This window comes from Dermacentor andersoni, chromosome 5 (genome assembly GCF_023375885.2).
Source record: "Dermacentor andersoni chromosome 5, qqDerAnde1_hic_scaffold, whole genome shotgun sequence".
NCBI classification, from domain to species: Eukaryota; Metazoa; Arthropoda; class Arachnida; order Ixodida; family Ixodidae; genus Dermacentor; species Dermacentor andersoni.
In genome coordinates this window covers 55183728-55207635 of record NC_092818.1, presented here as the reverse complement: position 1 = coordinate 55207635, position 23908 = coordinate 55183728, and the positions used below count along the sequence as shown (strand labels likewise).

Below are 23908 nucleotides of genomic sequence, written 5' to 3'. Positions count from 1 at the left end.
TGAAAACGCAACTTTTATTGCTTGTTTTACAGAGCCAAATAAATACGGAAAATTCTAAAATGCATTCAATTATGACGTCGTATGAAAGAAGCATGCCGATACGATCTGTTATTGCACCTACTTTCAGACCTGAATAAAAAATATGTACCTCCAACCAGCTTTTGCATCTTTGCGCAAATCTCAAAGAGCGCTTATGTGAGCCAAACATTTTTTCGCAACAAAAATACTTTGGTGAAACCTTATTCTTACAATAGCCATATAGCGCAATCTTTTTCAAGAAAATAACTGATGGGTCATTTTAGGTGTCTGGGACATTTCGCATGGAATGACCTTATAGCAATCTGCTACTGAGTGAAAACCGGTGCCATTTCAAGGAAATGCAGTGCCTGCTCTCACCTAGAGCCAGTAGTTTTTAATTAGCTGCATGCAGCGCGTTTCCTACTAAGCTCCTGCTGTCATTGGCGGGACAATTGCTGCACCACGTGTACGTGTATGCCATGGGAGTGTCCGTGCAGTAACGTTCTTACATAAGCGCTCTGCTCCTGACCATGGATAGGTGTACTGAAGGTGAGTTGCTACCGTTTCTACAAGCGACGTGCACTTCGCAGTCCCGTTCAAGGACTCAGCAGCACAGAGTGTTTTGGTTATGACTTATTAAAAGCGTGTAGTGTGCCTGCAACCGTGGCAACAGCGCTTAGTGACCTAGTTACGCCTGTGCATGCTTCCCAAGCTTGAGGCAGGTGGCAAACACTATCTGAGCATCGGCATCCCTGCTTGTGGTTACCACCATTATTGAAGAGCAGAATAAACGATAGCCTGTGGCTACAAGAGTTTAAGGTTTTGTATATTCAAAGTGAGGGGATACAAACTGCTCTCCATATAATATATAATGCAAGAAAGGAATAAAAAAGGAGTGCCAAAGAGAGCAAGCAGGACGTTGGACTTTGGTATGCGGCCAAGAGGCTAGTTCATCTTTCGTTCAAAAATATGAAGCGCCAGCGGTAACGGCACACATAGAAGGAACAAAAAGACAGGACAAGGCGCTTTGTCCTGTCTTTTTGTTCCTTCTGTGCGTGCCGTTACCGTTGGCGCTTCAATTTTTTTAAAGCTATGCACCAACTAGCCCCACAACGTGTTTTACTGCAATTATCTTTCATATTTTCTGTAGTTTGTGCTGCCCAGCCTGATGAAGGAATGGATTCAGGCGTTTGCGTGCAGTCGCGTGAGTTCTCTCATTCTTTCAGGGCAAATAGAACACATTAGAATGCTCACAGCTGCTGTAAAGTGCAATGGTTCTGCCATGTTCGGTTGTACCTTTGTATGTAAACAGGCTATCAAGGTTGATCATGGTGTATGAGCATAGAAGAGGCACCTTAGGTATAGGCATGTGTTGGATATTTGAAATGCAAGGCATTTTCTAAAACCAGTGATTTATTATAAGCATAAAAGGCCTACTTTATGCCTGTTCTGAAGTTCAGGAAATGCATATTCCCACAGCAGCAGCAAAATCATGCATGCAATAAACAGCAGTGCAAGGGGGCTGCAACTTTCGCATCCGTTATTTAAATTAGATGTCTTGATGTCTCATAATTAGGGCATTTTCTAAACTTGATAATAGGCATAAAGTAGACATGTTATGCTCATTATAAATCACTCGTTTTAGAAAATGCCTTGATTGGAGAGAGCAAAACATGACTATACCTAAGGTGCCAACGCGATGCCTATTGATGTGAAAATACAAAGATGCCAATTTGAAAACAGGCATAAGACACTTACTGCATTTAAAAAAAGAGAATGAAAATTTGTGCAGAAAATTTTTGCGGCATTCGTTTAGAGCAGAAAAGCATCTCTAAATCAATTTCCCAGAGAGCTAAGAAAGCAATTCGTGGGCACCTATGAATCCGTATAAACTGTGTATGCTCAATACAAACTGGGCTCCTAGCAAAGTAGAGATCACTCATCAGCCCCTATTGCCTTAGCAATCATTACTTCTCTTTCCTAAAATTTCTATTTTTACGTCCGCTGAAAAATCTATTAGGCGGACAAAGTAAATTATGCAGACTGCTGGGGAGCATGAGGCTGTGCACTTCTTGTGCGGCAGTTGCTGTGGTGGAAGAACTGTGCAAGTTCACTGGTAACACAGGATGTACTTTTTGCAGTGTTTGTTCGAGCTCTGTACTTGCATAACGTTTCCAAATAAGTGGTAGTTCTGTTTGTGTTAGTGTACAAAACGGACTTCTTGGAAGGCTGCTTCTCAAAATGCTTCTCTTAATGTTAAGTGCAAATTATGAAATTATAACTGCTCATATCAGCATCAATAAAATTAGTGAGCTGATCAAAATGCCACTGAAACTTCATCTCATCAGATTTTTCACTGAAAAGAATATTTTAGATAGAAATAAGCAGGAAGACAAACAAAAGTATGCCAGATTTTGAGAAAAAAATTGTAAATGCTGTACCCTAGTCACATATTTTATTCTGAATATACATTGCTTCTTCTGAATGATATTACTCCTAAGGCTTCTTGCAATGCATCGCTCTTCCAGGAGTCTGAAGTGGTGCATGTTGTGCCAACTACCAGCTACACCGGCAACATTCTGCAGACGCAAGATGCAGAATGTTTACGGTCCAGCTGGAAGCGCTGGAGATCCACGCACCCAGCCTTCTACAAGCTGTCGCCACACAAATGGCACTGTATTGGACCTTCCTTAATATTTTTGGTGGAAAGGCACAGAAAACTTTCGACCTTCTGTGCCGCCTGATTGACATAAGGAGTGGCATCCAAGCGACACCACTTGTCCGTGTGGTACAAACCTTGCTGCAGCAGTAATGTTAAATAGCATTTATGATGCTTCAAAAATTAATTATTTTTCACACCCCCACCCCACTTTTTTGTTGTGGCATTGTTTTGACCAAGTTGCAGCATGCAACCCTCAGCTAAAGCAAACACTGACAAGGCTATATATGGAACATGTGAGGATAAAATATTAATACCCGGTGGAGCAACAGTTCTTTCCTGGCAGCGCAAAGGTAGTGTGAAAGTTGTTCCTAATAGAGGATGTGTTGCTCCCCACTGGATCATCTACGAGGATAAACTGCTCGTCCAATAAGACAAACTGTTAGTTTGAGGGGGAGGATTGGAAAGGATATGAAGGTTTAGTCCTCGTGTGTAGTATGTACAAGGATAAATGTTTAGTCCTACAGGACGAACTGTCAGTCTGATGGGCAGCACTGGAAGGATGAACATTTAGTCGTTTGTGGGAGCATGTGCAAGGAGCATCTGTTAGTTCCCTTGGGAGTAACTGCTAGAGGAATAATAGTTGGTCCTTTTGCAGTTAGTCTCGAAGAGACGAATGCTTGGTCCTTCGAGGACTAATGGATGTGGCAATGCACTTGCTCCCCAAAGCGACTAACCCCGCTACCCTTTTTAGTCCTTTTTGGCTTAGATTGTACACATCACCCTTCCTATAAATAATACCCGAAGCTCACCAGCTCCGCATGCTCGGCATCTATCTCCAACGCGATGGTGGCGGCGCTACAATGTAACGTATAACCCAGACCGTCTCAAAAGTGACGCCCATTTTCAGCTGAACCACATCTCACCGACACGGCCTGAAGGAAGACGACGTACCCTTCTTTATCCAAGCAGTGGCCTGCAGTCGTCTGGCCTACGCGGCTACCTACCTGCCAATGACGTCGAGAAGGCTGGAAAAGCTGGACGTCCCCCTTCGCACAGCTTATAAACAAGCCCTCGGGCTGCCACTAGTGATGCAAAAATTTCTATAAATTATTTTGATAGTATCGATACTGTAAAAAACGACTACCGATAGTATTAGTATCAATGGAACTATTCACATTATTGCAATATTTTTCTATAAGGCTATTGATCCAATGAAATAACATATTACTGTAAGGGAAAATAAACCCACCTGGGAGTTTTTAACAGGTCATGTGCCTTACAAGTTCCCCATCCTCAAATATTTACTCCGATGTATGGGAGCAATACAGCACCATTCCCTCGTTCCACTCTAGTGGCTAGCTGCGGGAGGATTAAGGCTACATGACGCGATTTTACTCCGTTTTAGAATCTAGTTCTCCTGTGAAAACTGCGATAGGTAGTTTTAAAAAACTCCCCTCCACCGAAACAGGTTTTTCACGTGTGCTTCCCATGAGGCTGTACGCCGCGCCAGCGAGCGACCGCGTTCGGCGGAGTCGGCAATGCTCATGGCTGACGGTTTGTTTACATCTGTAAAGTTTCATTCCGTGACAGCTTTTCGTCAATTTCTTTCCCATATTTTCTTACAGAAAGTATTATAGGCGTGCCTCAAGCTCACTGTATCTTATCCTCAAGAACGTTAGCTGTGATTACTTCGCTGACAACGATAAATGCAAGTTCAACGCTTTCAAGTGCGGAAAAAGGCTTAGGTATACCTCGAAGCTGCTCCCTGACTCGTGATGTCGGCTGAGGTTCTAACTGTGTTTTCGTGCTGCGTGACCGTGGCTTGTGTTGTTCACTGCATGAAATGCGATTTTTATGTCATTTTGGGTGCATGCTGACAACGTCCGGTGTAATGTTTGAAAGGACCGCGTAGCGATGGGAACAGCAGCCAGTGTTCGAGCTGCGACGTCCATGCTAGTCGGACATGAATGACATGCTCCATGTTCTTTGCGGTGCTGTGTTGCCAATGAGAAATACCGGAGCGCAAGCAACTATTTTTATGTATCTGTGTAAGGATATCCTCCCCCAAGAAAAACGATAGGAGATAAGTATGCGTACTGTAAATAAAGCTTCTCACTGAGCGATGTCAATCAAATTGTTAACGCGCATTTAGGTTTTCGTCACGTCGTTGTTTCCGATATTGCATTAAGAATACGGGCTCTATGCTAGACACTGACTTAGAAGCATGCCTGCTGGCTCCCAGTTTGAGGATTCGCTCGACAGATCAGCGATGTAGCTCCTTTTCACAACCGAGGGAAATGGCTTCGACGCTGAGCAAGTAGTGCGGTCTAGAAAATGTATGACTATGCCGTTTTCGGTGTTACGTCGGCTGTAGAGGGTCATGCTCCCACGTAATAAATTCTTCCCACGATACCAATATTTCCCACAAATTTTATTTTGCCATAAATCACACGCACTTGCATTTTTCCTTTCTTACTGTAACTAACGCGTACTTTTGCGCCGCGAATGCGCGTAGTGTGCGAAGTCGCTTCAGCACTCACAGAATGGCATCCTAATTTTGAAATGTTACGCCATTGACATTTTTTCGCCCTATTCTGAATGAACAGTTTTGTGATGATTAAAGTCTTCTGTTACTTTCAGAGGGCAGATCTTCTATGAGCGAGCATGTGAGTCGCAATTCTGAGAACAGCACAGCTGCTCGCTAGACGGTTTCGAGGCACACAGTATCGTGGCTATATATACTGGCAGCGTTGCTTCTCGTGCATCGCGTGTAAGTTGGATGTCCTTCAAAGTTCTGCATTGGGCGCTTCTGAAATTTTATCTATGTCATGATTCATGTGCTTTCATTGACTTGTTTCGTTGAATTTCACGCGGTCTTGTTTGTATATTTCGAAATTTGACCAGTAGCCTCTGCATATAAAAATCTTCATGCAAACTAAAGCGATGCCTTCTTTTTATACTCCCGTCGCACCTCGAAAAGCTTCGTCCACTGCAAAGTAAAAAAGACTCCCGTGTTCCGCTCGGACGGAGTAAAAATTTTAGTCCTATCGTACGGAGCATAATAAAGCCCCAACCGGGGGGTCGCTAGACGACAAGCATTGTGCTCCCACCTGGGAGTTATTTCCGTTTACAGTGTTTGGATATTATTATACTAGAGAGTTTTATCAGAGCGTTTACGGTCCGCTCCGCTCAGACCGGCCTATCGCAACAAATGGCACGCAGCCGCTCAGCAAAACGCTACTGGGAACACTGACGCGCGTGCGCACAGCACACATAGCGGCAGCGGAACGTGGGACGCTGACCACGTTCCGCTAGGAACCTGATTTAGCGGTGCGTCAGGGAGCGTGTAGTTGCTTTCGTAATCGTTTTACCGCCAAGCTGAGAGCACGTCAGTGGCATCTCTGGAAGGCGCTCTTGTTAGATAAGCGAAATCAATGCATTCTGTGCAGCCACTGGCGCGCGTGAAACACGTGCATGCGGAGCGGAGCGCAAGCAAACGCTCTGCTAAAACTGTCTACTATCGATAGTATACTGCTGTGTTTAATAGGTGTCAGTTTGTTGCTTTCGAACATATCACATCAGACATAGTACCAGTTACGTCAGGAGTGCCCCAGGGTTCCGTGCTCGGGTCCTTGTTATTTCTCGTATATATTTATGATATAACTGCCAACATAGATTGTAAAATAAAGTTATTCTCGGATGACTGTATCATTTATAGAAAAATTAAAAATGGTCAAGATCACTACTCCCTTAACAAATCACTTAGCACTATTACAGAATGGTTTCTCAGACTGGTAGATCATAACAAATGTAAGAAAATCAGCATGTATGACTATAACGAGGAAAAAGCAACCTTCAGATTTTGGTACATCATAAATGGCACAACTTTGACTAAAGTACATAATTATGACTATCTAGTCTTAACAGTAACGTCAGACCTATGGTGGGACGAGCATATTCCCCACATTATGACATCTGCTATAAAAAGTTTTTTCTTCGCAGATCACCTTAAGTGGCACCCTAGTCAACAAAACTCCTGGCATACAAAACATTCGTTAGGCCGATCCTCGAATACGGAAACACTGTATGGTTCCCTCATACCCAGACTAACATAAAGAAAATAGAAACAGTACAAAGGAAGGCCATTCGATTTATCCATAACAAATTTAGACGGGAATACTCTCCTTCTAACCTGTTAGCTATTTCTGGGCTCCTTATGCTCGAAGCACGAGCGAAACAGGCACGTTTAAAATTTTTTCATCAACTCCTGCATAATTATTTCACAAGTGACACCTCAGATTATATTTCTTATTCACAAACACGACCTGCCAGGCACAAACATGCACATACCTTACTAGAGTATAAATGTAGTAATTATATGTTTAAACATTCGTTTTTTTTCGGTTGCCATCCGCAAATGGAATGTGTTAACGGCTCTCACCACTAACGCCGAGCCACTTTCTCAGTTTGAATTAAAAATTGAAAAAAAGTTTCATGCAGCTTCAATTTGCTAGTGCTATTATCAGGCCATGCAAACCAGCGTGTACTTGTACCCTCTGTAAGTAGTGGTGTATGTAGCGTATAATGCCTAAATTGCCATTTATTCTGTCTTGAACATTAGCACGTACTTGTATTTGGTGTATACATTATGTAGCGCAAACTGTCTATGTGTAGACTGCAAAGCTGATGTTATACATGTGTTGCTTGATTTTTAACATGATCAGCGTTCTTTGTATATGTACATATACATGGTGCCCACCTGCTATGGTCTCAGTAGAGACTGGCAGTATTGTAAATAAATAAATAAATAGGTTAGGTTAGTTCGCTTTTGACAGTGTATTAATAGTTTTTTTTAAATTATTGGCCACTTGACATTACAAAATACCCGCCATGGTTGCTCAGTGGCTATGGTGTTGGGCTGCTGAGCACGAGGTCGCGGGATCGAATCGCGGCCCCAGCTGCCGTATTTCGATGGGGGCGAAATGCGAAAACACCCGTGTACTTAGATTTAGGTGCACGTTAAAAACCCCAGGTGGTCGAAATTTCCGGAGTCCCCCACTACGGCATGCCTCATAATCAGAAAGTAGTTGTGGCACTTAAAACCCCATAATTTTTTTATTATTACAAAATATCATGTGACAACTGACCGTAAATAACACTGTTCATGCAGCTGCGAACAGGGCAATGTCTCCAAATTTATGTTGCAGTGTCATGCGTGGTGAGTAGCGCAATATTACACTATCGACAATGCACTGTAAATAGTGTACCATCGAAAGTCCGTTATCGATGGCACTGTCGATAGTTTTGGTGCAATCGATTATTTCATAATGACTGAGCTATCAACAGCATCAGTAATACTATCAACAGTTTTACATCGCTGTCAACAGGCCCTGCCACCCTGTGACGGGCGGCTGTGGGCGTCGATAACACCGCGAGATGAATTATTCGAAGTTACATGACCAGCCAACGGGGACACGTGGCTCTCACCACAGAGGGCCTCACAAGTATTCCAACGAATGAGGTATCCCACACAAGTACCCATACATGCAAGCACCGACAGTCAGTAAAGCAAGCTTTGCTTTTTCGACCCGCCGTGGTTGCTCAGTGGCTATGGTGTTGGGCTGCTGAGCACGAGGTCGCAGGATCGAATCCCGGCCACGGCGGCCGCATTTCGATGGGGGCGAAATGCGAAAAACACCCGTGTACTTACATTTAGGTGCACCCTAAAGAACCCCAGGTAGTCAAAATTTCCGAAGTCCTCCACTACGGCGTGCCTCATAATCAGAAAGTGGTTTTGGCACGTAAAACCCCATAATTTTTTTTTCAGCTTTGCTTTTCAGTCGCCTCGGGAAACGCAGCCTGTTATTCGTATTTCCAGCCTGTACAAGCGTATGTGAACAACAAAAGCACAGCGCTTTGTGAGCTCAGAGCCGCCTACGTTGCGGCTTTACTAGCTACGGTCACAAGTTGTTCGAAAATGCACCACTTTCTCAGGTCCCGAGGCCTGCAAAGTTCTGACGCAGACTGCATGCACATTACTTTGCTCTGGCTTCATTGCGTTTTGATTTGCCTAGCTTGGCGATGCTATAATACATAAAGGTGCGCTTAGAACAACTACTCCTTTTTTTTTCATCCGCCAATTTGGTTGATGCCCTTGCGCAGAATAAACAGGTTCGATATAGACACGCACATTATGTAAAGTGCGGTGCGTCATCTTTTAAACTCGCGCTTATCATAAAACATTACAGGCTCAATTACACGTCAGTGCGCCTTTAGACGCAGAGTAATAAGCAACGTCAATACAAGTCTGCTCCCTCGAATTATTATGCCGAATGCCTTGGGTATAGCAAGCCTTTTTCTTCTGCCACTTTTACCTTCCTTCTCCTGTGATCGCGCTCCCATGTCATGTTGCTACGTTAGCTTGCTGAATGCCGCACTGTTTTTCACTTAGATGCGAACAACGGACAAGCCTGAACCACAGCTTTTCCGCAGTCAGTCTCTGTTTTCTTTCCTGGGCTCCGCCACACGCGCGTCACAGTACTAAGATTTCAATGTGTGATTCCACGAAATTTGCCCTCACATTCTGGCAAGCCACTACGAACCTTGAGACACGCTCAAGGTTTCCCGTATCTGCTGCCAGCGGGCTATTATTCGTTAGCGTTTTCCAAGGGGGCAGTTTCAACGCAAGCAGCTCGGGCTGCAATCGGAACTGCGGGCTAAGAGCTATCTTCAATTCCAGCGAAAGCCGCGCGTCGACACCCGATCGCCTTTTATCTGGAGCCGTTTTTTCCGAGTCTTGCAGCTCAAGTTTTGCACTCATCCCGTCGTCGAGGGCCCGGCAGTCTTATAAGGATTTCCGCTGAGGTTCGCTACCGTTAAAAAATTACAAGCTTTACGAAAAACGAAGATCATGAAACGTGTCCCGTTGACTGTTTTGGTATTCTCCATTGCTGCAGCGGGGATCGGAGTTCTTGCCCAGCAGCCGTCGTGCCACGACCCGCGCGAGTCAGACTACGAATACTACCGCTGCCTCAACTTCCGCAGCCCCGATGACTTCTCTTCGCAGCTCATTCGTCCTCAACTCCGCCCCGACTTGACGTTCGTTCTGAAGAACAGTAGCTTGAGCCACCTGCCCGCCGGAGCGTTCACACAGATAAACGCCTCCGTCCTGGAACTGCATAACGTGCATCTGGACACTTTCTCCCGGCCTGGAGAGAATCCTTTCGAAGGGCTGCAGAGTTCTCTCAGGAAGATCATCTTAAGCGAAGGCACTACAATACCGACTTCATGGGCCCCTTTTTCGTCCCTCGAACAGCTGAAGACAGTCCGCATTTCCGAAGCGAAAAACCTGGTGCTTTCGAGAAGTTTCAATGAGCTGCCACAAAGCGTGAAGGTTATCAACATCGCCTTCTCGGACATCTCCTCGGTTGACGAGGACTGGGTGTCGAACCTGGTGAACCTAGAAGTTATCGGCATTCGTCACTGCAATCTGCGAGTGTTCTACCGTTCAATGCTTCCGAGACCAGCGCCCAAGTTGTGGAGGATCGACCTCTAGTAAGTGTCACGTGGGATCAATCACGCCCCATATTGTACAACATTTACATAAACTTCAGGTGGCACCGACTACAGGTAGTTGAGAACGTAAAATAAGCAGTGAGGTCGGTCCCAGTACGTTTGCCTTTGAGTGCAACTTCTTATATGAAAAGTAGCACATAAGGTATGATAATTACCGTAAACATTACGCGTGTTTTCACAGAGGCCCGTAGCCTAAAACCATTCTGTTTTTGCCCATTACGACCCAAATTAGAATTCCTCTGTGTCACATGCAAGGCTGTAAAGGAGGTAAGTAGTGGCATGTTAGACGTGTTAATTAGGGTCGGTGACTAGGTAGAAAGTACTGTTCTGTTTGTAGCTGTAATGAACTGCCAAAGCAGCATAAAAGTCAAGGTAAGGAAATGATAGGATTCAATAGAAATATTGTTCTGCTTTAGCATGTGGCCAATCACTTAAGCTGTAGGATATTCGTTAAGTAGGGGCTTCAATTATTCTTTCTTTAGGAATATAACCAACTGTTGTTAGGGATCGTCCAATGGTGAAATTTCCGAATCAACTGCTATATATGATAAAAATAGCCACTGATCAAATATCCCATCGAATATGGAATATTTTCTAACTTCTAAAGCAACATGAAATTCAGGCTTTGGCCAAACTCTGTAAGAGAACGAGAAACTAAGCTGATATACATTGGCACACGTATATAACAGAGTTCACAGTTATACGTGCGGAAAGCTGAGGAAATCATAAACAATTGCTTCGATTTATCTGGGGCGCCATGGTAATAATAGTAACGAAACACGGGAACAGCATGTTACCAGAAGCATTTAGTATTCAGTTTGCTGCAGGAGAAAAGTATGATCCTACAGCACAGCACATTGATTGGAAGGGTAGGATACACAGTGAGTCGAGCCAAATATTAAATCGAAGCAAGCTTGTACATAAAATCTCTGAAAACAAGTCAATCTTTCTGTCTGACCGGAAATTATTGAGCAGAAGTTACCTACAACATGCCTTCGTTAATTAGAAACGGAGCCCGAATTCACAAAACGTTCTTATGCTGAAAGCGTTGGTGCCAGCCAATAGTGATGTAGGACTTATAATTGGCGAACGCGATCAGCCAATCGAAGACAGCACTTACGGATGAAAAAAACTTTGTGAATTCGGCCCCTGAAGTCCCTGCACCACAACCACAGCTGTTACGCAGCATTACTACGATTCGCCTTCACATTCGCCTTCACTTCGAGAAGAACGAATCTTTCAAACCCTGGAATAAGGAGCTTTTAATCGAGTAGGAATCGAATGGCCAGCGATATTTCGATTGGTATTCAAAATGCTGAATATTCATGCAAACCAACTTTATTACGGAAAAGGCTTCCCTACTGCTGTCTAAACTTCTTTTCTTTACCAATCTGAGAGCTTGTTGCCTTGCAGTTATGGTAACGTCTTTGCGTGCAACACTTACCTGCTTGCCATAACTTAACTATTTTAAAACCATCACCACTGCTATATATATATATATATATATATATATATATATATATATATATATATATATATATATATATATACGTCTGTGTGTGCGTGTGTGTGTCTGTGTGCAAACGTCACAACTTCAATTTCATGTCCATTTATATTTTTGCACTATGCCGGTCACAAGTTCTGCTAACATGGGGCCCTATAACGCAAAATTATTCCACTCTCTCTTACTTCCAATCTCTTGACATCAAATTTACGTAACCGCCCATGCAAGCATCGCGTGGTGACCCACAGCGTTGTCTGAAAAGCCCAATGAAACGCTCTCCTCCTTTATAGGAGGTCACTTTTGTTTGCTTTAAAACAACTAACATTGCCTACATTGAGCGGTTTTTCTCATCTAATTGGCTGACAAGAGGCGAGGTGCGCGCTCCAGTGGAGAAGGTTTCAATGGGGCCGAGCCAGTGCAGTGAAAACGGATAAGCGGATGAGGAGAGTGGTGCCAGCGCCAGCGATTGGTCTGCTTCCCCTTACTTAGCTGGCGATGGCTGGTCGAAATTCGTGGTGGCGTGCAACGGAAGGTTCAGAATGCCGCTACAACGGATCCTCAGCAAACAAGAGTTGGTGGAGCGATGTCGTATACTTGCCGAAAGGGCTGGATAATGTTATACTGCCACGCAACAAGTTTCGTTAAAGCAAATAAATCCATGCTCTCCGGCCGGTGCAAATAGCCAGTGCCTGAGCGATCGGCGGGCAGCCAAGTTCTTTTTTTTTTCGGAAGGGGACAGTGACCGGCTAGCACAAAAATTTTCAGGGGCTGAATTCACAAAGCTTCTCGTTCTTAAGCGGTCTTTTGCCACTGGCTGGTCGCCTTCGCTAATGATATTGCTACACGCGTGTGATATTTGATTGTTTGAACGAGGCGCGTGGATGCCATCACTCGAGAAAAGAGGAGGAAGAACGAACTGGGCTCGGGCTGTGAATCTAACCGGTCAGCGCTGCAACCGCTATTGTAAAGATAACCTGTAAATAGTGAATAGTGGGAACAGGTGGATCGCTGTGGCCACTGATCACGCCACGCGCTACGCCATCACCTGAGCGCTTCCTAGAAGCTGCGCCACAGATGTCGCCGATTTTCTTCTACGCGACATTATATTATTAGATGGAGCTCCGTGACAGCTTCTCACAGACAGCGGCCGGACATTCCTATCAAAAGTTATTGCGGACATCCTGCAGTCCTGTGCCACGAGGCACAAGCTATCCACGTCATACCATCCGCACACAAATGGCCTCACGGAGCGTCTCAATGGCACTCTCACAGACATGCTCGCGAAATATGTCTCTTCAGACCACACTGACTGGAACCTCGCTCTACCATTCGTCACATTTGCCTATAATTCCTCGCGCCACGACACCGCCGGTGATTCCACGCTTTCCCTGCTGTTCGCCCGGGAGCCTGCACTGCCCCTTGACACAGCCCTCCCTGTTCACGCGGCACCGACCAGTGAATATGCACTTGACGCCATCGCCCGCTGTGCCCACGCAAGGAAAATCACCCGTGACCGCCATCTCAAATCCCAAGAGAGTCAAAGGCGTTTGTATGACCGGCGACACCAAGACGTGCTCTTCCCGCCTGGTTCTTTGGTGCTTCTATGGTCTCCGTCGTGTCAGGTCGGCCTGTCAGAAAAACTGCTGTCTCGTTACACAGGCCCATACCGAGGGCTTCGTGCCGTGACTCCAGTCCCCTACTATATCACCGCTGACGCCCCATCTGCTTCCGAGTCCAGTGATATTGTGCACGTTACACGAATGAAGCAGTATCATCCTCTCAGTGATGACATCTAGACGATCGGGACGTCGCTTCTGCCGCCGGGGGATTATACTACACGGGTGTAATATTTGATTGTTTGAACGAGGCGCGTGGGCGCCATCACTCAAGAAAAGAGGAGGAAGAACGAACTGGGCTCGCGCTGTGAGTCTAACTGGTCAGCGCTGCGACCACTGTTGTAAAAATAACCTGTAAAAAGTTGCTCGTCTTGCTGACTCGTCCTTCGCGTAACAATATGCCCAGCAGCAGGATTACCTGGAATTTGCTCTTACGAACACCGATCTGCGTAAGATCCTTTTATAAATGCGAGCCCAGTTTGATTCGGCGAATTAATGCATCTTGAAACGCGTATATATTACTTTGACGCGTTGAGTTTTCGCGGTTTTGTGACGTCACGTGAGAGACAGGTGAAGTGGGCGCAGCCCGAAACCTTTTGACCAATAGCAGAGGGCTACTGGCGAAAGACGTCGAATCTGAAATAATTATTTTTCTTTTCCTGGCTCAGTTTATTTTATCGTGGTCAATTCATACACAATCAGTATGTACACGTTATACTAGATTGGAAGCTGTCGCGGTTTTCGTGACGTCGCGTGATAGATGGGCGAAGTGCGGGTGGCCTGAATATTTTTTCGCCAGTCGTGTACGGCTGTTTGCAGAATTGGAATAGACAAGTTAGGAATAGCTTTACGTGATGTCGCCCATGCAAGCACGAAATCAGAGAGATGCAGTGTGAGACGTCTGCGCCGTCATGCCACTAAGGTAAAAGCAATGAAGAATATGCTTGCGAGGGAAGAAAGAGGATGAGTATCGGAATGTACTTACAAATTCTATATCTCCTTTGTCACTAGCTACATTCCCAATTTGAAGTTTGCACCAAGAAAGGACACTACCCAGTGTCGCGCACGTAATGTCCAAAGGAAAGAAAAACAAGTAAATCAAAGAAGTCATTAAATTTTATGTGCTATTCCACTAAAAGCTTTGCGTACCCATACAGGTACACATGTGAGCAAAAGTATATGCACCTGGCATTGCGCGATAAAACTCATTTTCTGCTCTCTCAGGTCATGGAAATTGAAATTAAAGGCTGCAGTCCAAACTTGGCATTACGAATTTTCTAGTGCACTCATCACTTTCCGTTTATATGTATTCATTAGGAAGAAATTCTGTTTTTTGGTGACCCTGTGGTGCGCATACTTTTGCCTATGGCTGTACTTATCAGTGTACATATATGTAAAGGTTTGGTGTCGTGATTTATTCTTTTGTTGCCCAAAACACAAGTCCGCTAGCTGGCGGTGCTTCCTGGGTCAGTAATAGTTTTACTATAGACATTTACGGTAGCTCGCATTTGGCACTCAGTGTCACGTACCAACATAAACACATACATATATATACAACACAAAAAGCAACACGAAGGGTATCGACTTTATTGATCATGACGATATAAAGCCAACGGACCAATGAAGCCAAAGAAAGCATGGGGGAAAGTGGCTGGAGTATAAATTGAAACATAGAAGATAAGGGTGAAATTGAGAGATGAAAGAGGACGAAAAGATAAATTCTCAGCGGTAGGAGCCGAAACAACAACCTTCACATGACGCGTTCGTTGTAGTAACATTTTTGCTACGGCGACGGCTATCAATCCAGCCGCTATCTTCAGTATTTAAGTTAGGGCTAGATCTAGTAAACCTGCCGGATTGATAGCCATAACCGTACAATCACAGCGCAGTGCATGCGTAACGCGGAGGATGTTAGTTCAGATCCCATTGGTTGCATATTATATTTTCATCCACCTTCATTTTCCCTTTTCATCATTAGTTCTTACATTCTCAAGTTCAACCATTGTCTGTTGGCTTCATATTGTCATCATATATCCACAAATTTGTTATGAGAACATATCCAGCTAGACACGGACCGAGCACTAGCAGCAGACGCGAAGCTTATGAGTGGGGAGTTATTCGAGGAAAGTATTGCTTTAAATAAACGTTCACCTGTAGAACATAAATGTGCTGTCCATCGAGATCAGAAGACATTGCAGAGAGTGAGGAAGCACAGAATAATGTCTAACAGCTGCGCCTCTGGCTGAGCTTGACACGTGTGACGGTAAATCTTACGTGTATGCTGACCTGCTGATCTGTCTGAGCGCTATACACCGACTTACACTTTAGGGAAGCGTGCTCACTACATTCCCCAAGCCGGAGAAGCTGTGAGCGCGATGCATTCCTGTTGCGTCACGAAACGTTACGTGGAACGTGACAGCATCTTGAAATTTAAAAGCGATGAGCAAGCCCCACCACCGTGCTGTACGGCGATGAGTGTATGGACGGTGCGTGTAACAATCTTCGTCTCGCAGTTAGGTAGCATAACAGCGCGGAGCCGGCTGAGTGGGCAGCACCGATTATGTCACTTAGATGGTGTCAAGCTGACTGCCTTCTATAGGGAAGGCAACCAGTTAGCGCCATATGGTTGCCTTCCATCATCAGTCCTGCAATATACCGGACGTGTAATCGACAGCCTTGGTTATCTGCTTAGCAAAATAAACAGAAACATTTAAGCCCCTTCGTTCAATTTTCGCATAAACTTTAAATCCCAAGCCAGTGATCCAAACGTGTCGCTCCTGAAGGAGTTCGTTCATGGTTCATGAATTCATTGATCTGCTGACTGAGATAACCAGCTTCATCCGGCTAAGGACGACAGCCAATAAAGAAACCGGAACATTTTGATTTCAAAGATATTCCTTTCTTGTTTCCTTCAGCAAGAACAACTTGACGTCCCTTCCTCGAGACTTCAGCGTTGACATGCCCCTCCTGCGATCGGTCACGGTCGAGCACAACCAAATCACCACGTTTCACCCGGAAACGTTTGCTCCTTTGGCTCTCGACGAGGTCAACAGGGTTCGTTTCATCGGTGAGCAAAATATAAAATTGAAGTATATTGGCGTAACATATGATTCACCTAATATAATTTCAACTTGCCATGACAACAGCTTGTGGGAAGCGCGTTGTTTTCAAAGCAAAGGTCAACGCGGAATCAGTGCGTAAATAAGGGAAAGTTGAACAGGACTTTAGGCATTGGTAATGACACTAGAGCAGAAAGGCACGAGGGAAGTGTTTGGCGTGTGTTTGTTTGACTTTTTCCTCCCTTTGTGCAGAGTAGAAACATATAACCACTAGCTCAGACTGACCGCTGTGTATTCCTTAATTTAAAATTTACCTCTCTCTCTCATATAACATCTATCATTGTTTATCGGTATAACCTCCTGATCCGTTCAAAAAACTCCATTCATTTCTACACGTGCGATATACGCCACAATATTCAGTCTTTTTTAGGCAGACTTACTATATTCAACACACCTAGAGTATTCAGCACACCTATCAAAGCATGTCTTCTTTTCACTGAAATTAAGTTTATTCAAGGAAATAACGAATTCCAAATATTGCAGATATTGCATATGACGAGATTTCTAGGGTAACGTTTCCAGTATGAACAATATAGTGTATATGTATGTCTTCGCTGCGAATCAAAAGCTAAGGGCGTGAAATATTTGTGAACGGCGATGGAATATTATTCTTTTATAATTAGAAGGATAAAACAGAGAAGCGTTTAGCTCCTTCATATCGCTACATTACTCTTTCAGATGTATATTTCCATTTTAAGAAGGTTTTATATCAATGGATCGAATAAAAGCCACGAGAACTCCCCCTGGGCTAAAAATACTGCAGCAATTACTCAAGTTTTACGTAACCTCTTTCAGGGAACCTTAACACGTCTTGGTCTTTATATGCATAAAACTCCTACACATGCTACAATGTGACATTCTTGCTTCATTTGGGATCAGATATTATCGTATTTCTGGGGGTAAACAATTCGTACACCGCCGACGCCGCACGGTGTCAACATACTTGAAGTCACTTGGTGCGAGGATTTAAAGTAATCGTTGCCGCTCATCTTTGTTTTCTGTGTCCTTCCTGGCATAGTAATAGCGAAAGCTGACCTAGATTGGAGGTGTAATATATCATTCTCCATTATGTCAACATTTTTCTTAGTGCCCCTTTAAAACATGTTTGACTTCGTTATTTAGAGACAGATAGTTCCGGTACAAAATTGTTTCCGTCTATTACTTGCACACCATTTTCTGACTCGATTTTTTTCTTTTGTTCACCTGCTCACCGAACAGGAAATCCCCTGCATTGCGACTGCAAGCTGAAATTTGCCCTGCAATACCCACCCAGTTGGCTGAATGCCAATTGCGAAACTCCGCAGTCGCTGAAGGACCAGCCGCTTAAGGATCTCACCGAGGGACAGCTGACTTGCGCCGACGGTGCATGAGTTCGTGTAACGAACCTCGCCTTCGAAACTTTACACAGAAGGTGACATTTGTGCAGAACTGGTGCTGCCAATGCTCAAAAATTCAGGGCCCATTTTCTATAACTTAGTTACAAACGGATTTAGTGTCGCGATTATTCGATTATCCTTCTCGTTTAGCCGATATGCTGAGCATGACAAACACCTATTATCGGGAGCTTCAAAATATACCAATGCCCGTTGAATTCGCCCGAAGTTTGTGATGCTTTGTGTAGTGCTCGCTAGTGGTCACTCAATAAAGGGCTCATGCCTAAGCGAGTGCCTTGTTGTTATGAGAAAATAAACAATTAGATGAGTTGACGACGGTTGTTTGCAGGCTTACTCACAGCGCGACCAAGCTGATGGGCTACTGGCACAACTGGAGTTTAACGCCTTCCTCCGCTAGAGTATTGCAGTTTTCGTCATTTTCTTAGGGAACACATTGCCTTCTCTTGAAGCAACGCCCCGGTTTATGCGCATATGTTAGGACGAGTCAAGTGGAGCTTCAACTTAGATACACGGACGACTTCGCTTGAAGCCGCTGCGTATATCAAAGCTGATTGGCTGGGAAAATGTCGTCCGTACAGCGTCATCTGTTTACTCAGCCCGCGATATTTATCATGCAAGAAGAGCATCTCAGAGAGCCACGCGAGGCTTCTGTGCGTCAAAGCAGCATGAGCACGCAGGGTGTGTAGGGCGCGTGCCTAATTCCAGTGATCGTAAATATGTTTCCAGTCAGAGACGTAAGATGTTCAAAAGTGCAGGGTGTAATGACGCTGAGCAGGTACTCCGAGTTGCCGCTTCTAATAACCACACCTGTTGGGCATCTGTTCTGCCAAGAGCGAGGTAAAGTATCGCGTTTTTGTTCCATGATGCGATGGACAACACGTACGCTACCATCCAGCTGTCGCCCCTTGTGCGTCTTTAAAATTTCAGCCGCGTCACTACAATATGCTTTACTTTTCAAGTCTTAAATCAGTTTTCAGTTGCTCAGCACTTTTTCCTGTTTCAAACTGACAACCACTGAGTAATGCACTCCGTCATGGTCGAACCCAGGCCCTTGGATAAGGGAGACACTCAGCCGATCAAGTTTCAAGAGCACTCGAAGCAACGTGAGCTAGGATGAGCTACCATCCGAGTTCGAGAGTACATGCTAAACAGCCAGCAAAATAAGAACTTCCTGCAACATCACGTCGTACCTGCATATTGAGAAGAAGTACAAAGCGGTGTGCTGCCAGGGCGTGATCTTGTTCCATGCATGCCATTGTTCAACATTGCCTCATTGAACAGAGTATCAGTGGCGTCTTCGCACATGCGGAACCGGAGAGGGAGGGGCTGAGGGGTGAATGTGGGGTTCTAAGAGCCAGGCTTCATTTTCCTCCGCGCCACTCCTTCGGGACATGCCATCCATAAAAACACAAGTCCCCGCCCTTCACAGATAGCCTAGATCTACTCATACGTAATTGCATTATCATCAGCGTATTATATGTCTACAGCAGCACGAAGGCCTCTCCCTGCGATCTCCAAGTATACCCCTTTCCTGCGCCAACCGATCCCAACTAGCGCCTGAGACTTTCTTAATTTCATCACCCACCTAGTCTTCTGCCGTCCTCGACTGCGCTTCCATTGTCTTGGGGCCCATTGTGTAACCCTAATGGTCCGCCGGTTATCTAACCTACGAATTACATGATCTGCCTAGGTCCATTTAGTTGCCTTAATGCCAATTGGAATAACGGCTATCCCTGTTTGCTCTCTGATCCACACCGCTCTCTACCTGTCTCTTAACGTTAAGCCTAACAAGATTCGTTACATCGCTCTTTCCGCGGTCTTTGCCTTATTTTCGAGCTTCTTTGTCAGTCTCCAAGTGTTTACCCCATACCTTAGCACCCGTAGAATGCATTGATTGTACACCTTTCTTTTCAACTATAATGGTAAGCTTCCAGTTCGGATCTGACAATGTCTGCCGAATACGTTAAGAACCAATTTTATTCTCCTGTAAGTTTTCTTCCCAAGATCACGGTCCCCTGTGAGTAATTGACCTAGGTAAACGTACTCCTTCACAGACTCTAGATGCTGACTGGCGAACCTGAACTCTTGTTCCCTTGCCCGGTTACTGATCATTATCTTTGTCTTCTGCATATTACTCTGTAACCTAACTCTGCTACTCTCTCTGTTAAGGCACTCAATCGTTTATTGTAACTCGTCCCCAGGGTAGCTGAACAGGACAATGCCATCTGCAAATTGAAGGTTGCTGAGATATTCGCCGTTGATCCTTATTTCTAAGCCTTCCCAGTTTAATAGCTTCAATACTTCTTCCAAGCACGCAGTGAATAGCATTAGAGAGTTTGCGTCTCCTCATCTGACCCCTTTCTTTATACGTATTTTCCTACTTTTCTTGTGGACAATTAAGGTAGCTGTGGAATCTCTGTAGATACTTTCCTACATATTTACATAAGCGTCCTGTACTCCTTGATTACGTAATGTCTCCATCACTGCTGGTATCTCTACTGAATCAAATGTCTTTTTTCGTAATCTGCGAAAGCCATATAGAGAGGCTGATTTCACCCTACGGATTTCTTGATTATCTGATTGATGACATGGATGTGATCCATTGTAGAATATCCGATCCTGAAACCAGCCTATTCCCTTGGTTGACTGAAGTTCAGTGTTGCCCTTATTCTATTGGAGATTATCTTGGTTAATATTTCATATAATACTGGAAGAAAGCTAATCGGCTTATGATTTTTCAATTCTTTAACGTATCCCTTTCTGTGGATTAGTATAATGTTAGCATTCTTCCAGTTCTCTGGGACCCTTCAAGTCGGCAGACTTGAAGGGTCCCAGAGGGCGCCAATTTTGCAAGTATTATGTCTCCTCCATCTTTTAATAAATCGACTGGTAGTACATCTTCTCTTGCAGCTTTTCCCGGTTTCATGTCTTGCAACGCACTTCTAACCTCATCGCTAGTTCTAAAAGGCGCCTATGTAACCTGCTCATTAATACTTCGAATGAAGATATCATGGCTGCTTTGGGTACTGTACAAGTCAGCATAAAATTCTTCCGGTGCTTTTACTATAGCTTCGAGATTGTTGATTATAATATCCTGCTTATCTTCGAGTGCATACATCTTGGTTTGTCCTATTTCAAGTTTACTTCTCAGTGATTTCATGCTGCGTCCACTTTTACTGCTTCCTCACTCTTTCTGAGGTTATAATTTCGAATATCCCTTATTTTCCCCTTCTTGCTAAGTTTTGAAGCTCCGAGAATTCTATCTGATCTCTTGAGTTGGACACTTTACTTCTTTGTCGTTGTTTTATAAGGTCCTTTGTTACTTAGGAGAGCGTACCTACTGGTTGCCTTGGTCCCTTACCTCCCACTTCAACTGCTGCTTCTGAAGCCAGCCTAGTTGTGGTTTCAGTCATTGCGTCTATGTCATCTTCATCTCTCTGTTCTGAGGCTGCATATTTGTTTACAAGGGCCGACCCTTACCCTTACTTGATCTAGGCTGGCCTGTTTCTACACCACCAATTTTACACTTTCTCGCTTCAAATTGGGGTAAATCCTAGCCCTCACTAACCTATTAGCACTGCACTTTACCCTACCTAACACTTCTACATCCTGCGCTATGCTGGGATCAGCAGAAAGTATGAAATCAATTTATTTTCTTGTTTCACCGTTAGGGCTTTTCCAGGTCCACTTTTTGTTCCAATGCTTCGTGAAGAAGGTGTTCATTGCTCGCAGCTTATTCCTTTCCATGAATTCAGCCAACATCTTTACTCGAGTGTTCGGCATGACGGGCGGCAAATGCCATGGCATTTTATCAGGTTCATCCTAGTCTACCGGCAAGGCTTCTGCTGACATGACCCCGCACAACACCGACACGTCTTCATGACCGATAGTTTTGCAACCAAGACGGCAGATCACGCACAGCGGTCTGCCGAATTCTGCCGACCTCGCTTCTTTCAGAGGACCTGCTCCTCTTGTGCGCAGAAGCGCTGCCGTGTCACCTGTGCAGTGCACAAACATAAACTTCTCTGACAACGCAGTTGCATATCAGATGTAAAAAAAGCTATTTCACGCATTTCATTCAGTTGGATGGCATTTACCTAACCACTTTGCGAAAGCTTCGCTTGTCGCACTGACTAGGACTATAGCCAATCACATGTGTACTTGCAGACGCCTTCGTTATTAACATCATTGTTCCCATAGCGCTCTCTTACATCAGCTTCTTCGGTTACCTAGTGTGATTCACAAACCAATTAATGCTGCATTTTCTGTGGCACTGGCACGAACAACTCTAACATAAGGCAAATGAAACGCCAGAAACTACTGTACCGTGGTAAATAAGTAGAAAATTAAATTAGAACTGGCACAGGAAATTCAACTCAAGCTTTTCCCGTTTCCATGACATTCAGTTATATGCAACAGTATACCGCGCTTGACCACACAGGACAAAGGGCTTTCTCGTAAACTTTTAATGTTGTTACATATATACTTTATACTACACAGGGTGTTTCAATTAACTTGGGCCAAACTATCAAAAGATTCCAATCCTACATGGCTGGACAGAACCAATGTAATGTTGGTTGCCGTCGCTTGGAGGTACTCCGATTATTTTGTTAATTCATGGTAATTAAGTAATTAGTATGAATTAGTTAGCCAACTTCTTTAATATTATAACCAGATATAAAGTGTCAATGAGAATTGTAGAGCAACATGAGAAACTCCCAATACAGCTTTCTGTTGCTCAGTATGCCATACAGAAAAGTTTTCCGTGTGTGAAAGAAGCACACCAATACCCGCAGAATTGCCGCGCGACTGGCCGCTCGAGGCACTTTGCATGTGTTCGTGGGCTTCATTCAGGCGCGGAAAAACACTTTTATGTGGCACGTATTGAGCAAAAGAAAGTTGTATCGGGAGTTTCCTATGTCACTCTACAATTTTCTCATTACCAATTTTCATCTAGTTATAGTAATTGAGAAGTTGAATAATTAAATAAAGCTAATTATCTTCTTACGCAGCAACCAAAAAAATGATCTGAGTATCTCCAAGTGAGGACAAGCAAGATTATCTTTGTTCTGTTGCGCTACGTAGCATTTGCATATTTGTTTTATACTTCCGCCCAAGTTATGTGAAACACCCTGTATATACAGGGTGTCCCAGCTACCCTTAGCCAAACTCTTAAAAATAACATATAGGATATAGGAGGACGCAACCAATGGTATTCTGTCAGCAATGACGTAGTGAGATGAGATTATTTGCCCACTTTTTAATTACTGAATTGACGCCGCAAATTCTTACAGAAAAGTAATAATTGTGTTTTAAAACACCCTATTAAATAGTTTTCAGTGTGCTATGTCGCGCAAAAATAGGCGCCCGACATGTCTGATTCCTAAGCAGAACATGGTGCCTCTAGAGGTGACGCGAGCACCTCACGGGGAAACCGTAGGCAGCAGCAGCACTGCCAGTTCCACATGCGTGTGTCGTTCTGTGGACAAGGTCTTCTATTTGCTTTATTGCCATAGCGTTAAGGAGCCCATGTCGCTCAAAATCCGGCGTCGGCGTCTGGTGTCGGACGCCGTTTCGACAGAAAGATTCTCGAACCACCTATACCAAGGCCCTCCATGTGACGCAAAGAATTTACTGAACTAATTGCATTTCTCAAACTAGAATACGTGGAAAAATCGTAAACTATTATTTACAAACTACCGACATACAACGAGAAGAAAGGCGGTCAACGAAGGGGCCCGATTTTTATTAATCCTACCATAAGAAGCAAACAAACGAGAACACCGAGGACCATATAGGGGAAATTACTTGCACTTACTAATTGAATTAAAGAAACGATAAATTAATGGTAATGAAAGGGCATGAAAAAACCACTTGCGGCAGGTGGCGAACGATTCCACATCTTCGAATTTTCCATGCGATGCTCTAGCCAGTTGAGCTACCGCGGCGCCGTTTCCCCATCCACTTTCTTGGGTATTTATGTTTTACTACTAGAACTAACCTTGGGAGTGTTAGCCAGC

General features: G+C 44.3%; 1 protein-coding gene across 1 annotated transcript; it reads left to right on the top strand.

Annotated features, from left to right (window-relative positions):
- The first annotated feature begins 9380 nt into the window (after positions 1-9380).
- On the top strand, positions 9381-18200 carry LOC126530264 (uncharacterized). Its single transcript, XM_050177582.3, has 3 exons — positions 9381-10234; positions 16291-16442; positions 17713-18200. The coding sequence occupies exons 1-3, from the start codon at positions 9591-9593 to the stop codon at positions 17862-17864; spliced, it is 948 nt and encodes a 315-aa protein (XP_050033539.1). The 5' UTR covers positions 9381-9590; the 3' UTR covers positions 17865-18200.
- Positions 18201-23908: the final 5708 nt, after the last annotated feature.

Excerpts from the sequence above, each read along its gene's own strand:
- LOC126530264 (XM_050177582.3), top strand. The coding sequence starts at position 9,591 with ATGAAACGTGTCCCGTTGACTGTTTTGGTATTCTCCATTGCTGCAGCG. Across the intron at positions 10,235-16,290 it reads TTGTGGAGGATCGACCTCTA|CAAGAACAACTTGACGTCCC; the intron begins GTAAGTGTCACG and ends TGTTTCCTTCAG. Across the intron at positions 16,443-17,712 it reads CAACAGGGTTCGTTTCATCG|GAAATCCCCTGCATTGCGAC; the intron begins GTGAGCAAAATA and ends CTCACCGAACAG.